At 42.5% G+C, this 16392-nt stretch overlaps 1 protein-coding gene across 1 annotated transcript in view; it reads left to right on the plus strand.

The window, feature by feature from the left end:
* LOC140198073 (collagen alpha-1(V) chain-like) overlaps positions 1 to 16392 on the plus strand; it is a 269358-nt gene that overhangs the window by 167718 nt on the left and 85248 nt on the right. Inside the window, exons 25-29 of the mRNA XM_072258945.1 lie at positions 213 to 266; positions 1710 to 1754; positions 5379 to 5432; positions 5547 to 5591; positions 7457 to 7510. Of these exons, the coding sequence (XP_072115046.1) occupies positions 213 to 266; positions 1710 to 1754; positions 5379 to 5432; positions 5547 to 5591; positions 7457 to 7510 (252 nt within the window). The remainder of the gene's footprint in view (positions 1 to 212; positions 267 to 1709; positions 1755 to 5378; positions 5433 to 5546; positions 5592 to 7456; positions 7511 to 16392) is intronic.

A 16392-nucleotide genomic window follows, 5' to 3' on the forward strand; every position in this document is an offset into this window, starting at 1 on the left:
CCACTCTGATCCTCTGATGAAGACTGGCTCATGGACTTCCAGCTTCCACAGACTGCCAATGCCTTAACATTTCTGACATCTTTAATTCGTTGATTTGTGGAAAAGTAGATGGTTCAAACTGTTATGACTTTGGCATTCACCAATCTTGTAACTTTGCTAAAAGATAGAAGGGCCCTCATCTGACGTTTTTTCATGGTTCTTACTTTCTGCAGGGTCCAACTGGGAAGCCTGGTCTGCCCGGAATCCCTGGCGCTGATGGTCCTCCAGTAAGTAGACGCATCCAGTGGTTATGTAATGAGCTGTGCTATTGAGTCTTTCTTTCTATGTCCGGAGAGTGTGGTGAAGGGCAGGGTAAGATTTTTGAACAAGATGATTTAACCCTCCGTGTGTGAGTGCTCCTGGGAGAGACGTGTTTTAATAAGCTGATGGTGGAAGGTGGACCTGTGTCCTATGACCAACTGGGCCCACAGCGCTGTCTGACCAAATAATCCTGCTGTCTGCATATTTCATGTGTTGCCAACAACCTAGAGTTGGTGGGTGACAGTCTGGCTGGATGATGGGAGATTTGAAAATAAAGTTTCACAGAATCTTTAACCAGTTCTGGTCCTGGTGTGGTGGCCCAGTGGTTAGAGATGCTGCCTCACATTCTGTGTAGAGTTTGCATGCTCTGCCTGTGACTGTGTGTTTCCCGTGTTGCTTTCACATCCCAAAGTGGATGGGGCTATTTTGCCATTGTAAATTATCCCTAGTGTGTGGGTGAAGGATAGAATCTGGTGGAAGGGTGGAGTTGATGGGAATGTAGAGGGACTAAAATAGGATTGGTATAAATGGATAGTTAATGGTCGGCATGGGCTAGGTAGGCTGAACAGCCTATTTCTGTGCTGTATGAGTCTGTGAGTCTACAATTTTAGCTCCATTTTGACTGAGGGAATTACTTACAGGTATTTTGTCTCTCTTACCTTTTTTCAGCCCCCTTCGATTCAATTCAAGTTTACTTGTCATTCATCCATACATGAATACTCATGAGTACAGCCAAGCAAGGCAACATTACTATGGGGTCTAGGTGTTAAAACATAATACCAACAGTCAAACACATGAACATATTCACAGAGTTAAAGAATCCCAACGCCACACCCCCCCATCCCAGTCCTCACACACACTAATCAACAAAACCATATAAAATATCAGTAAAAAAACGACGCAGAATATGCATGTATGTAGATGAAGTTCTCTCCGTCCAGCCCACTGATATATGTCGACCCGCCCGATAACTGCTAGGCGACACTGTGGCTTTGAGGGCCAGTCCTCTCATATACAAGCACATGTAGAATATTAGTAAAAATACAATGATTACTTTGGATTTTTGGTTTTTGACATTTTTTGACCTATGTTTAAATTTAATTGTCATTTAACCATACCTAAATGTCTGCAAATACAGCTAAAGGAAACTGTGCTACTCCAGAGCTAAGTTACAAAACATAGTACCAACAGTCATACACAGCAAAACATACATAGCAGAAAATAAATAACAGTAAAATATAGTCACACGAAAAAAAATTATATTCCAAGTCCCTGAGTTCATGAATGTTGCAGTAGTCTGCAGTCAAAACTATGTAATCAAGGATTTTAATGTACTAATGAGGTATGATCTTTATCAGGATGCCTTTTTTTGGGCTTTGCACCTTGACCTGTTGCTTTCATTCTTACAGGGCCATCCAGGAAAAGAAGGTCCATCTGGTTCCAAAGGCAACCAGGTAAGTCTGAAGCATGGGATAGAGTAAGGGTTACTTATTCTCAATTTGCTTGTGGGGATAATTTAAAAAAGCAGTCAAAATTTGAGTTTTTTATGACATTCATAAATACATGTATGCGTAGGTGCAATGATGTACTTAGATGAGTACCTGATGCAATATGGGCTGAGTCTGAGGATTTGGGTAAAATGTAGATCAGTACTGGATCTAAGGACCTATTAGTGTGCTGAATAACTTGATAAAAAAAGAGATATTTTCAATGGTGCACTGATAGTTAGCGCTCAATCAGAATCAAAATTAGATTTAATATCACTAGAATATGTTATGAAATGTGATGTTTTGAGGAACAGTATATTGCAATACATAATTTAAAAAAAAAACAACTATAAATTACTATAGGAAGTGGTTTAGCGTAGGACTGGTGCAAAGTGTGCTTGATGGTCAGCATTGATTCTGTAGGTGGGAGGACCCATATCCATCCTCTCTTTCTCTGCAACTCATTTAGAGGCAAATTTAGAGGTAAGGTTGGTTTGTCATTAGAAGAGCTTGATGTCTGCCTGGTTTGCGACATTACAGTGACAGAACTTTAAAGGTGGAATTAATTGGCTGGAAATTGCAGGGCGAGTTTTCTCTTAATGTTAGCTGTAGGTTGGGTTGGCGGTGAAACTTATTAAATGACATGATGGTATTTTCCATTTTCCTCCTCCCATTGGAGTACCTTCCACAGAGAAGGAGGTCAAGATCTAAAACCATTCAGATGCAGAGTCCTTTGTAGATATGATGTCTAGCTCACCATGTGTAATCCTAAACTGTACCCAGTTACATTATTTATTGTATTTCCCAATGAAATAGGACTGTTCAACCCACTGAGGGTGTACTGTCTCTCAGAGCAATCCCAATCTCCCACTTCCCCTAAAGTAGGAAATTGTGCAGAGACCTGGAAGTCCTGGTAGATGAAGATTACTTTGAACATAGAACAGTACAGCACAATACAGGCCCTTCGACCCACGACGTTGTGCCGACCCTTAAACACTGCCTCCCATATAACCCCTGAACTTAAATTCCTCCATATACCCGTCTAGTAGTCTCTTAAATTTCACTAGTGTATCTGCCTCCACCACTGACTCAGGCAGTGCATTCCATGCACCAACCACTCTCTGAGTAAAGAACCTTCCTCTAATATCCCCCTTGAACTTCCCACCCCTTAACTTGAAGCCATGTCCTCTTGTATTGAGCAGTGGTGCTCTGGGGAAGAGGTGCTGGCTGTTCCTCTTAATATCTTGTACACCTCTATCATGTCTCCTCTCTTCCTCCTTCTCTCCAAAGAGTAAATCCCTAGCTCCCTTAATCTCTAATCATAATGCATACTCTCTAAACCAGGCAGCATCCTGGTAAATCTCCTCTGTACCCTTTCCAATGCTTCCACATCCTTCCTACAGTGAGACGACCAGAACTGGACACAGTACTCCAAATGTGGCCTAACCAGAGTTTTATAGAGCTGCATCATTACCTCACGACTCTTAAACTCTATCCCTCGACTTATGAAAGCTAACACTCCATAAGCTTTACACATCAAAGTTGCTGGTGAACGCAGCAGGCCAGGCAGCATCTCCAGGAAGAGGTACAGTCGACGTTTCAGGCTGAGACCCTTCGTCAGGACAGGGTCTTGGCCTGAAACGTCGACTGTACCTCTTCCTGGAGATGCTGCCTGGCCTGCTGCGTTCACCAGCAACTTTGATGTGTATTGCTTGAATTTCCAGCATCTGCAGAATTCCTGTTGTTACTCCATAAGCTTTTTTAACTACACTATCTACTTGTGAAGCAACTTTCAGGGATCTGTGGACATGTACCCCCAGATCCCTCTGCTCCTTCACACTTCCAAGTATCCTTCCATTTACTTTGTACTCTGCCTTGGAGTTTGTCCTTCCAAAGTGTACCACCTCACACTTCTCCGGGTTGAACTCAATCTGCCACTTCTCAGCTGCATCCTATCAATGTCTCTCTGAAATCTTCGACAATCCTCTACACTATCTACAACACCACCAACCTTAGTGTCATCTGCAAACTTGCCAACCCACCCTTCTACCCCCACATCCAGGTCGTTAATAAAAATCATGAAAAGTAGTGGTCCCAGAACCGATCCTTGTGGGACACCACTAGTCACAATCCTCCAATCTGAATGTACTCCCTCCGCCACAACCCTCTGCCTTCTGCAGGCAAGCCAGTTCTGAATCCACCTGGCCAAATTTCCCTGGATCCCATGCCCTCTGTCTTTCTGAATAGCCTACCGTGTGGAAACTTGTCAAATGCCTTACTAAAATCCATGTTGATCACATCCACTGCAATCCAATGATACAAAATGAATATTGTATCATTTCTTAATGCATGCATTACTAAGTGACAAGAAGAGAGGACCGCGTGTCCTCATAATCTAATCTAATCTACCCTCATTTATATGCCTGGTCACCTCTTCAATGAACTCTATCAGGCCTGTTAGACACGATCTGCCTTTCACAAAACCATGCTGACTGTCCCTGATCAGACCATGATTCTCTAAATGCCCATAGATCCTATCTCTCAGAATCTTTTCCGACAGCTTTCCCACCACAGTCGCAAGGCTCACTGGTCTATAATTATCAGGAAGCAAATGCACTAAAGGAGATCTGAAGCACTGGAACAACGCCTACACTCCAAGCAAGCCACCAGAGGTCCAGACCTGAGGCATTTTTCCTCAGGATACAGATGAAGGCTATTCAGCCAACTGAGTCTATGCTGTCTCTTGGGGCATTCCCTAAGGTTACAAAAGAACAAAGTGGACCAATTTCTAAATGGACATTGTACCCATAAACACTATCTCATTTTTTAATTGTTTATGTTTTTGCACTATTGTTAACTATTTAATATACATGTACTGCAATTTATTTATTTATTTTTTTCTATATTTATCAGGTGTATCATTGTACTGCTCCTGCTAAGTTAACAAATTTCACAACATATGCTGGTGATATTAAACCTGATTCTGATTCTGACATTGATAGGATGCAGTGTTGGGCCAAGAAGTTTCAGAGAGAGTTCAACCTGGAAAATTGAGAACTGATACAATTTGGAAGGTCAAAATTGAAAGCAGAATACAAGGTTAATGGCAGGTTTCTTAGAAGTGTGGAGGAACAGAGGGAACTTGGGGTCTTAGCACATAGCGCCCTCAAAGATAGTGTGCAAGTTGGTGGGGTAGTTAAGAAAGCATATGTTGTATTGGCCTTCATTACTCAGGGGATTGAGTTCAAGTGACGTGTGGTAATATTGTAGCTCTATAAAACTCTGGTTAGACTACACTTGGTATTCATTTCTCCTCATTTCATTATAGGAAGGATGCAGAAGCTTTAGAGAGGATGCAGAGGAGGTTTACCTGGATGCCACCTAGATAAGATAATGTTTTATGACGAAAGGCTCATTTAAGAGATTAAAGAAAATTTCAGGTCTATGTGGGAGAGAAGTGTTAGGTTGATCTTGGAATAGGTTAAAAGGTCATTACAGCATCATGGACTGATGGGGCTGTTCGTTGCTGTACTCTTCTATGTTCTCTGCCTGATGATGTATATAATCAACTCTCTCTTGTTTATATCACAGGGTCAGCCAGGTCCTCAGGGTCCAATTGGTTATCCTGGCCCCCGTGGTGTGAAGGTGAGACCTGGTACTGGGGATGATCAGTTGTATGTGCCTGTAACTGCGTCTTTGATTATGGTCACTCCAGTTTGCTCTTAGTCCCTTGGCTCACTGCTCTTCTCTGCATTTCAGGGATCAGAAGGAATCCGAGGGCTGATGGGACACAAAGGAGAAAAGGTGAGAAAATTTCATGGAAATCTAGTCTTTCTTAGTTTGGTTCCAATGATGAATCAATTGATTGATCATCCAGTGACTGGTGAGCCGAGTGATTGACAGTGTTAATGATTGATGAGCTCACCGATCGATGCACTCACTGATCGATGAGCTCACTGGTTGATCAATGAGCTCGATGATTGATGAGCTCACCGATTGACAGGAGTAATGATTGACAAGTTCCGTGATTGATGAGCTCACTTTTTGATGGGTCATTGATTAATATGCTCTGTGATCAATGAGTGCACTATTGGATGAGTTTACTGATCAAAGAGTTCACTGATTAATGTGCCAATTATCAATCAGCTCACTGTTTGATGATCTCACCAACTAATAATTGAAGAGTTCATTGATTGATGATCTCTCTATCTGGATCAATGACCCTTATCCTCTAATCTTTTGCAATCCCTCTTTATCACCCTTTCCATTCAGTAATGTAACAATGATTATCTGATGCCTTGAATTTAACTCCTGTATAATCCTCCTGAAGAGCTAACTATCCATTAGCTTGAGCAACTTGCTTGTCATGTACCAGTTGGCCTGAAGAACCTGTTCCAGTGCTGTATTGCTGTGTAAGTCTCCACCTCCTCACTTTCCTTTTGGGTGAGATTCCTATTCTCATCCCTGTGGATTGCATTTTATTTACTGTGGGACTCAGGACACATTCAATCTCAATCCATTGGCTTATACACTTAAGGGTTGGTATCCACCAACCAATAACTCCATCCCCTTTCCTACCACTTTCTGCCAGGGTGGTGCCTGGTTGGGGTCTTAGCACCTCAGACACCAGAGTCTGGGAGTTAGCCCAACCCGCTGCCCCCTGAGGGTGGTCATTGGGGATGTACGCTCATCGTGACCAATGGGCAACAGAATGGCTCCTTTGGTATGTTGCATGTTTCAATGTGAACATTGTTTATCCATGATCTTGTTGCATAGGCCCTTCTCCCCCATATCTCATTCACTAACTATGCAATGAGACACATCACTGACACTGGACGCTGGAGACAGTAGGTCATCGATGTGAAACAGACCCCAGGAAATGCTGCTATATTCTCAATAGGAAAGCCTCTTTTGGGCAGTCTTGCACTCCATTAAGTATACCAGTGAGGAAACTTGTGCCTGATGACTATATTAGCTACTTCCTGTAGCACCAAGGAGCCCATGAGTGGTAAACTATGTGAGCTGACTGCAAAGTTAGAGTGCAGATCAGAGAAGGTGAGTGAGGTTGTGAGTTTGCGATGAGGGATGAGGTTTCCATTTTTTCCTCTGGGAACTGAGCAGACCAAACTGCTGAGAAATTCTCCCTGTTCCTTATAGAAGAACTCTGTCCTTCTGATTCAGTGTTGGCATTGTAGGTAACACCCTCACCTCTCAGCTGATTGTTACTTCAGAAGCCACTCCGGACACGACAGGGGTGTAAGTCATACTGATGCTCCTGTATAGTACTGGAGCAATGCTGCACAGTTCAAAGTGATGTCCTTCAGATATATTGGCCACTCATGCACTCAGCTGGTTGTACATTTATGTCCCACTCAATAGAGCACAGAGGAGATCTTCACAGAAGCCCAGGAAATGTATAATGTCCAATGACCAATGATACAAAGGAGCAAGTACACCTAATTATTAATCCTTTTTGCAGTATGTGGGATCTTGCAATAAGTAATTGGCTATACAAGATTGCAATAATGAATGCAGTTCATGAAAGCACAGTTAGTAAGCTCCCAAGTTTGCTAAAAGAGCAACATATTTGCAATTCCTTTTACTCGGGCAATTATTTGTATCATTCTGTTTTGTTACAGCTCACTGATTGCTTTTTCTCTGTTTCCCAGGGTGAAGATGGCTTCCCAGGCTTCAAGGGAGACATGGGCCTCAAGGGTGAACGAGTAAGAACACCTCTTTATGAATAACTTGCATTCCCAAGTGCAAAGATAACTGTCAAAATTGGAAGATTGTTATGGGGATATCTCTGAGCTTTGGCAGTGGTTTGTAGCTGTCAACACACAATGCTGTCTTTTGGTTTGGAAGCAATGGGTTAGTTGCAAGGGTAAACCCTCCCCTACACCGTCTCATCACACAGAACCTAACACACCTTATCCTCACACCATTTATGAAAGGCACAGGTACAGCCAGAATTTCAACAGCGAGTCTCCCAGCACAGTGTTGTTAGGTCTCATTAACAGTGCATCGCACCTTCTCTCACTTGTCAGTGTGAATCCCAGTGGATGTGATCTTTTCACTCTCTTAAATGCAAGCTACAATGCTGAATGAATGTATATAATGGTAATTGGTTTATTATTCTCACATGTATGGAGATAGAGTGAAAAGTTTTTGTTTGCATGCCATCAGAGCAGATCATTCTTGTACAAATAATCTTGTAGAAATAATACCATTAAGTACATTGAGGTGGTACAAAGGAAAACAAAATGCAAAATGTAGTTCAAAGGTCAAAGCAAATTTATTATCAAAATACATACTACATACTGTATGTTGTCATGTATAACCTGAGATTCATTTTCTTGTGGGGAATCTTGTGTTGTCTTGTGTTTCTGTGATATCATTCTGGAGGAACATTGTGTTATTTCTTAATGCACGCATTACTAAGTGACAATAAAAGAGGACTGCGTGTCCTCATAATCTATTCTAATCTAATCTAAATACAAGAAACACAACAGAATCAATGAAAGACAACCAACCAATGTGCAAAAAAACCTAACAAACTGTACAAATGCAAAAAGAGGAAAAAGAAAAACTTATAACAAAAATAATAAAATAAAATAATAAGCAATAAATATTGGAAGCATGAAAGTGAGTCCATAGGTTGTGGGAACGGTTTAGTAATGGAGCGAGTGAAGTTGAGTGAAGTTATCCCCTCTGGTTCAAGATCCTGATGGTTGAGGTTATGTTTGTACACAACTACTTACATTAAATAAAAGCACACACATGAGAGATGTCTTTAACTGGTGTATTCACATTACAGAGGGAGAGGGAGAACAATGCACTTGTGTAGACGACAGCACATGAGTAGACAACAGATCAATACGAAATACGTAGTTCTGGGGGGCGGCTGTCATGGCTCTAAAAGAGATAGATCCATACATTACGCTTCCTTCCCCTTTAGATTAATACAATATAAGACTATGTGTACAAAACATTCATTTTTCCTTTCATAAACTCATATTCCAAATAAAGAAGCTTTCACAATAACAGTCCGTAACTAGATTCACAGTTCTAAAAGTTCAGTCTTCTGGGTGGCACTCTGTTTCTTTCAGGATAGTGCTTCTGGATCTGTGGAGTGGCATCATGTCTTGACTAAGATAACTTTCTCAGTTTCCGGTGTCATGTTACTGTCAGTAACATCATCACTGCGGTGTAAGTCTGGTGTGTCCATCTTGTAGGATGCAGTTGACTCAGATGTGTTCGTCAGTTGAACATCCAGTATCTGGTCCACATGACATCTCCATGTCTGATCCCCAACATCCACTGTGTCCATCAGTGGTCCAGCTCTAGTAGCTATCCCATCGGTTGTCTACTTGTCCTCTCAGTAATTACGTGCTAGGGCTTCCTGTCCAATTTTGAAGCTCCTTCTGGTTCATTTAGCAACTGGCTGAACTGTTTATTCTGCACTTCCCTTCATAGATCTGGTTTCAGAAGGTCTATGCACTGTCTCAGATTCCTGCTCACGAACACCTTTGCAGGTGTTTGATTTGTTGTTGCATGAACTGAGTTCCAATACACAAAAAGGAAGTTGTCTACCTTGTGCTGCAGAGAAATGTCCTCCTTGTCCATCACTTTACTGGACTTCTTGAAGGTTTGAATAAACCTTTCAGCTAACCGTTCTTTGCTGGGTGGTGAGGAGATGTCTTGAAATGTCTGATCCCACTTTTCTTCATGAACAGTCAGAATTCTTCTGACATGTATTGTGGTCTGTTTTCACTGACAATTTGTTCTGGTAAGCCAATTCTGGCGAAGATAGTCCTCAGAGCAGGGACAGCCTTTGCTGAGGTGGTTGATTTCATTTGGTATAACCTCTGGCCACTTAGGATGAGCAGCCACCGCAATCAGAAGTATGGAGTCCGTGAATGGCTCAGCAAAGTCAATATGTAATCTTTTCCATGGTGATGACGGTCATTCCCATGGTGCTTGTGGAGGTGCATTTTGAACTTTTTTGGTATCCTGAACAGCTTTCGGCCGAGTTTTCAATCTGTTTATCTATTCCCAGCCATCACATGTAGCTCCAGGTGAGACTCTTCATCTTGACTGTACCCAGGTGCCCTTCATGCAGATGTTCTAACACTCTGGCATGCAGATTAGAAGGAACCACAACACAAGATCCACACATCAGTGTTCGTTGACATGCCCAAGGTTGTCTTGTCTTGCTGAGAACTCTGGAAACATAGGGTTACCATGACCTGGCCATCCTTGCATGTGATTTCATATACTTTTTATAATGTTGAGTCATTCCTTGTTTCCTTTGGTGTTTCGGAATAAGTTACCAACAACTGGTCCAACAATGCGGTGTAGAACACTTTTGGTGGGTCACAGTTTGAAGATTTTTCTTCTTCAGTTCATAGTGGAAGACGTGACAAGCCATCAGCATTGCTGTGTTGTTTCGTACCCTTGAACTCTATGTCATAAAAGCGGGCTCCTAGGATAGTGCCCAACATTGTAACTGGGTAGCAGTCATCACTGGAATTCTATTCCTGGAATTGAAAATAGACACAAGGGGCTGGTGATCTGCCACTAGCATAAAGTTTTGTCTGTAGGAGTAGTGTGGCCATTGTGTGTTGTGGTCGACCATGGGTACTGCGCCTCTGGTCGTCACTGGGAATGGCCTCTCCAGGGTGCAAGCCAGGGCAGAGTTGATATGGAGATCCGTCTGTTGCCTATGCAGTGGGACCCTCCTCTTCATGCTGATGACAGGTCCAAAGGAACGACGAAAGTCGATACAGTTTGGTGCCAACAGCATCACAGGAGTTGCTGTGTCGGTGCTGAGTACAGCAGTCAGCTGCCTTCGGGACTCTGACTCTGGGTTTATCCTTGGAGTTTACTCCCAAAGCCTTTTCTGTGAGCGATTATAGTCACAAGGCAGTGGAGGTTTGAAATCGGAGTTTTCTCTCTCCTAGATGAGCTACCATCTGTGGTTAACGAGCCCCATCTGCCCGGAGCAACTGGTTTTAAGGTGTCAATGGCCCGCCTTTGCCCCTTCTCCTGTCAGCTCCGCTGGGTATAAGAACTATTCCACATGTGAAGGCCAGGAGTTGACTTGGTTGTCAGAGGCTGTTTGAGATGCACGCCATGAAGAGCATTTGTTTAGCAGTGGGAGCTTGTCCCCACTTCCACCCTTCAGCTATGACTATCTTTGGAATAGTGGAAATTCTTTATTCCCCATACTAGACTAAGGGCCTCACGGTCAATCTGTGCATAGTTATGTTCTGCATTCATCAGTGATCTTGAAGCAAATGCAATCAGGCACTCATATCCATCTTTCATAATCTGTGACAAAATGGATCGAATGCCATAAGGGATCAATGCATCACATGCCAGCCTGATGGGCAGGGATGGGTCATAATGGGTGAGCAGTTATCAGATGTTATTAGTCTCTTTGTTTTCTTTAATGCTTTTTCACATCTTTCTGACCATTCCCACTTTCCTCCTCTCTGTAACAGTTCATTCAAGGTCGTTTACAAGGCCGATATATGACCTGAGTTGTGACACATTTTTAAGTTTAGGTGCCACTGCTTCAATCTTCTCTTGTGACTTATGTAAGCTATGCTTGTCAATAACCTGTCCATAATATGAGATTTTACTTTTGAAAAACTCACACTTCTCTCTCTTTGCGCACAGACCATACTCACTCAGCCTTGTAAGCACTTTACAAGGTTTTGGAGGTGCTCTTCATTATTTTTGCCAGTCACGATGATGTCATCAAGGTAACATTGTGTTCCTGGGGTATCTTGGAGCACTTAGAATTGCTCTTTGCCAGATTGCTGGAGCTGATTTGACGCCAAAGACGAGATGATTATACTGGAACAGTCCCTTGTGAAAGTTGATTGTGAGGAACTTCCTGCTTGACTTCTCAATCTCCATATGCAGATAGGCTTGTGACAAGTCAATCTTTGAAAACCTCTCTCCACCTGCCAAAGATGCAAATATGTCTTGTATTCATGTCAGGGGATACTGCACAATATGCAGCACTGGATTACTGCTTACCTTGAAATCCCCACATATGTGAATGGCTCCTGCCTTTCCTTTCTTGATCACCAGGACAATGAGTGTGGCCCAATCATTCCACTCAACCTTGGAGAGAATTGCCTCCAAGCTCTGCAGTTCAGCATCCACTTCAATGTAGTGCATAAGGCACTAGACATGCTTTATGGAATTGTGGTGTTGCTGTACCATCTACTGTAGTTCAATTCTGGTCTTCATGCTTTTGAGTTACCAGTCCTCTTCTTAAACACCTTCTCATTAGCATTAAGCAGCTGTGCCAGTCTCTGGTTAGTGCTAACATTTGGACTGCCATTGCCTGTTGATGACACACTGAGAACATTGACTGAGTGCCAGTCTAGTTGGATTTTCACAACCATTCACATCCTAAAAGTGCTGGTCCTCCATTTTTCAATATATAAAGCTCTAACTGCTGTGTTCAGCCTCCATACATCACACTTACTTTCAGTTTGCCTTTGTGGGATACTTTTTCACCTGTGTAAGTCTTTAGCATCATGGAGGTCTTTCCTAATGGTATCTCAGGAAACTGTCTGTTGTAATCAGCCTCTGGAATTATGGACAAAGATGACCATGTGTCCAGCTCCACTTTCAGCTTTACACCAGACACATCTATTGTGACCAAGATAATCTTGTGATCTGCTTCGATTATACTCTGCAGTTCGAGGCACGACAGTTCATCTTTGTCAGACTCTATGTTGTCCGATTCTGTTTTAAATTCAGTAACTTAATGAATTTGCTTAGTTTTATGCTTGAGACTTTTCACTTGGTTGTGCTTTTTGTCTGCCTTGTATACTCTCTCTATGTGACCTGACTGTGACATTTTCTACACATGTTTTCTTTGAACCAACAGTCATTTGCAGCATGGGAGGATTTTCCACATCAATATCAATTTTGGCTTTTTGCACTATTCAGAGACATTTTGTGCATCTCACATTCTAATCTCCTTTTCTGTAGTTCTGCTGCATCCTTTGCTGCAGTCTCTCACAATACTGCAGTTGTCAATGCCCATTCTAAGGTTAGGTCTGTTTCGGATTATAGCCTCTTCTGACTGCTTTGATTAAGCCATCCCTTAATGTACTGTAAAGTCCACCTTGAATGTCACAGTACTGGGAAAGTTTTCACAGTTCTGCAATGTATTCAGAAAGGCCTTCATCTTTTGACTGGTTCCTTTTGTAAAATCTAAACTTCTAAGCTATTACCAACAGATTACGGTTCAAGTAATTTTGTAAAATTGTAACAATTTCATCAAACTTATTGCTTTCTGGCTTTGAAGGGGTTAATAAGTTGCGTAAGAGACTGTATGTTCTTGAGCTCATTAAGCTAAGAAATGTAGGGGCTTTCTTTTGCTCCTCCACGTAGTTCACGTTATAATGCAGTTCAACCCTCTTGATATACAACTCCCAGCATTCATTATCACCATTAACTTCATCAACTTTCCCGACTGAAGCCATCATCATGTTACTTTTACTTTAAATTTGCTCCTTTTCACTATTACTCATGGCTCCTTCGGCTTCTTCATGCTGTTTAACTCTCTCTGTTTTGTCCTGTAACTCTGGGTGCAGTTCATGATATTTTCTGACATTCAGTTGTGCCTATGCACAACTACATATATACATGGGAGATGGCTTTAACTGGTGTATTCACATTCAATATGAGAGAGAGAGAGTGAGATATGTATATAATAACTGTGCCTGCACTACCTCCCTAATAGCAGCAGTGAGAAGAGAACATGATCATCCTTGATGATGGATGTTGCTTTCTTGTGACAATGGTCTGAGTAGAAGTGTTCAATAGTGGGTAGGGCCTTGCCTGTGATAGACTGGTCCATATCCACCACTTTCTGTAGGTTTGTCCATACAAAGGAATTGCTCTTTCCATACCAGGCCATGATAGAACCAGTCAATATACTCTCTACCACAAATCTATAGAGGTCTATCACAAACTTCTTAGAAAGTGGAGGTTCTGCCATGCTTTCTTTGTAATGGCACTTACGTGCTGGATCCAGGAGAGATCCTCTGTAATGATTACACCAACAAATTTAAAGTTGCTGAACCTCTCTACATCTGATCTCCCATTGAGGACTGGCTCATGGACATCTGGTTTCCTCTTCCTGAAGCCAATAGTCATCTCTGTGTTTATGCTGACATTGAGTGAGAGTTATTATGGCACCACTCAGCTAGATGTTCAACCTCCCTCCTTATGTTGATTTGTTGCCACCTTTGATTCAACCAATACAGTGGTGTCATCAGCAAACTTAAATGTGGCACTGAAGCTGTACCTAGCCTCACAATCATAAGTACAAAGTGAGTAGAGCGGGGGTGGGGTGGGGTGGAGGGGGTGGCTAAGCATACAGCCTTAGGGTGCATGTGTGCTGATGGTGATTGAGGAGGAGATATTATTGTCAATTCAAACTGACTGGGGTCTGCAAGTGAGCAATTTGAGGAAATATTCATGTAAGGAGGTATTGAGGCCAAGGACATGCTCTCTTCTCATTGCTACCATCAAGGAGGTGCTACAGGAGCCTGAAGACACACTCAATGTTTCAGGAACAGCTTCTTACCCTCTGTCATCAGATTTCTCAAAGGACAATATTCCCATGAACACTCTCTCAGTATTTTTTAATTTCTGCTATACGTTTAATTTAATTTTCTTTCTTTATATATACTTTTAATTATAATTTATAGTTCTTATTGCAATGCACTCCTGCCACAAAACAATAAATTTCACAACATATGTCAGTGATATTAAATCTGATTCTGATCCTTATTCTGACTTGTAGCTTATTGATTAGCTTTGAGGGGATGATAGTATTGGATGCTGAGGTGTTGTCAATGAAGAGCATCCTGCTGTATACATTTCCACAGTCCAGATGTTTCAGGATTGAGTGAAGAGCCAATGAAATGGTATCTGCAGTTATTGAGAAAACACCTTGTCAGTAGACAAGTAAAGCATAAGAGTCACAACGAGGTAGAGTAAAAGACCAATAGTTAATTTTTTTTCCTTGATTATGCTGGCTGATTTCCAGAGACAGCAGGAAGATTGGACAGAGACAGTGGAAGGGAGACTGGTTTACGTGATAGGCTGGGCTCGGTATACAACATTCTACAATTTCTTCTGGCCTTGGTCAGAGGAGTGTCCATACCAACCCTTGATGCATCCAGACAGGATGCTTCCTATGGTGCATTGATAAAAGATGTGCACTGATGGAGTGGAGGTGTTCCTTGTCAAGCAGATGAGCAATCATTTCAGGAGGCTTGTTGTGGATGGGGACAACACAAAATTACAGATATTGGAATCTGGAGTAAGAAACAAGCTGCTGGAGGAACTTGGGTTGGGCAGAATCTGTGAAGGGAAATGGACAGTCAGTGTTTTGAGTGGAGAACCTTCATTCTGGACTGGAAGAGTAGAAGGGAGATGGTTTAGCATGAAAAGCTGGAGGAAAGAGCTGGTGGCGGATAGGTGGACCAGATGAGAACGGGGAGATAGGTAGATGGAGAAAGGGAACATGAAATAGCAACAGAGGCTGAGGGGTCTTAGGTGGAGGTGTCATGAGGCTTCAGATGACAGAATCTGATACGAGAGGGAGGTGGAGCAGGGTGTAAAGAGAGGGAGGTAGTGCGGGCAGATGGGAACAGTAAGAGAGGGGGCCTAGTGAAAGTGGAGTTTGAGTAAACCCAGTGGGTGGAGGAGGGGAAAGAGAGTTTTGATTGCGGGTGAGGTCTGTTGCATTTAGAGAGAAGGGTGTGTGAGAGGAGTTGGGCAGATCGGACGGAAAGAGAAAGGGACAGAAGGGGATACATTTATCTGAAGTTAGGGAGCTTAATGTTCATACTGGCAGTTTGATGTCCATACAGGGGGAGTATGATGTGTGGTTCATCTAGTTTGTGTTTGGACTCACCCTGGAAATGGATGAGGCTGAGGGAAGCCATCAAAGTCAAAGCTGATTTTATTGTCACATGCGTGTACTGTATGCACAGATGCAATGAAACCCTTACTTACAGCAGCATCACAGGCACACGTTGCTGTGGGAACAGGTAGAATAAAAATCACTACAATCTGGCCATGGGATATGGAGTGTGAGCACACAACAAATCGGTCACACAAGTTACACTGGAGGCATCCTTCAGGACGAACGTGGCCGATGGCTGTCGACACTTTAACGAAACCTGCGATGCAAGGAAGTAATTGTGCCTGCCCCCTCTTGTCTGCTCGTGTGAGACAGCTCCACCTTCTCTCTCCTTCAGTGTGGATTGTGAGTGATTTCGCTAATGCCACAGTGATCAGCGTCCCCTGTAACGTGGAAGAGCTGAGCAGCGGCCACCTAGAGTAATCCCTGGGCGAGGAGAAAATGACCCTGGCCATGAGTTCACAGTAAAGCAATCAAGGAACTCAAGACTGCATGAAGATCAGAATTGGGTTTATCATCACTGACACAGGCCATGACATTTGCTGCTTCATGGTAGCAGCACAGTGCAAGACATAAAAATTACCATAATTACATAAAGAATAAAGATATAGTGGAGAAAAGAATAATGAGTTA

Source organism: Mobula birostris, chromosome 5 (assembly GCF_030028105.1).
Source record: "Mobula birostris isolate sMobBir1 chromosome 5, sMobBir1.hap1, whole genome shotgun sequence".
Lineage (NCBI taxonomy): Eukaryota > Metazoa > Chordata > Chondrichthyes > Myliobatiformes > Myliobatidae > Mobula > Mobula birostris.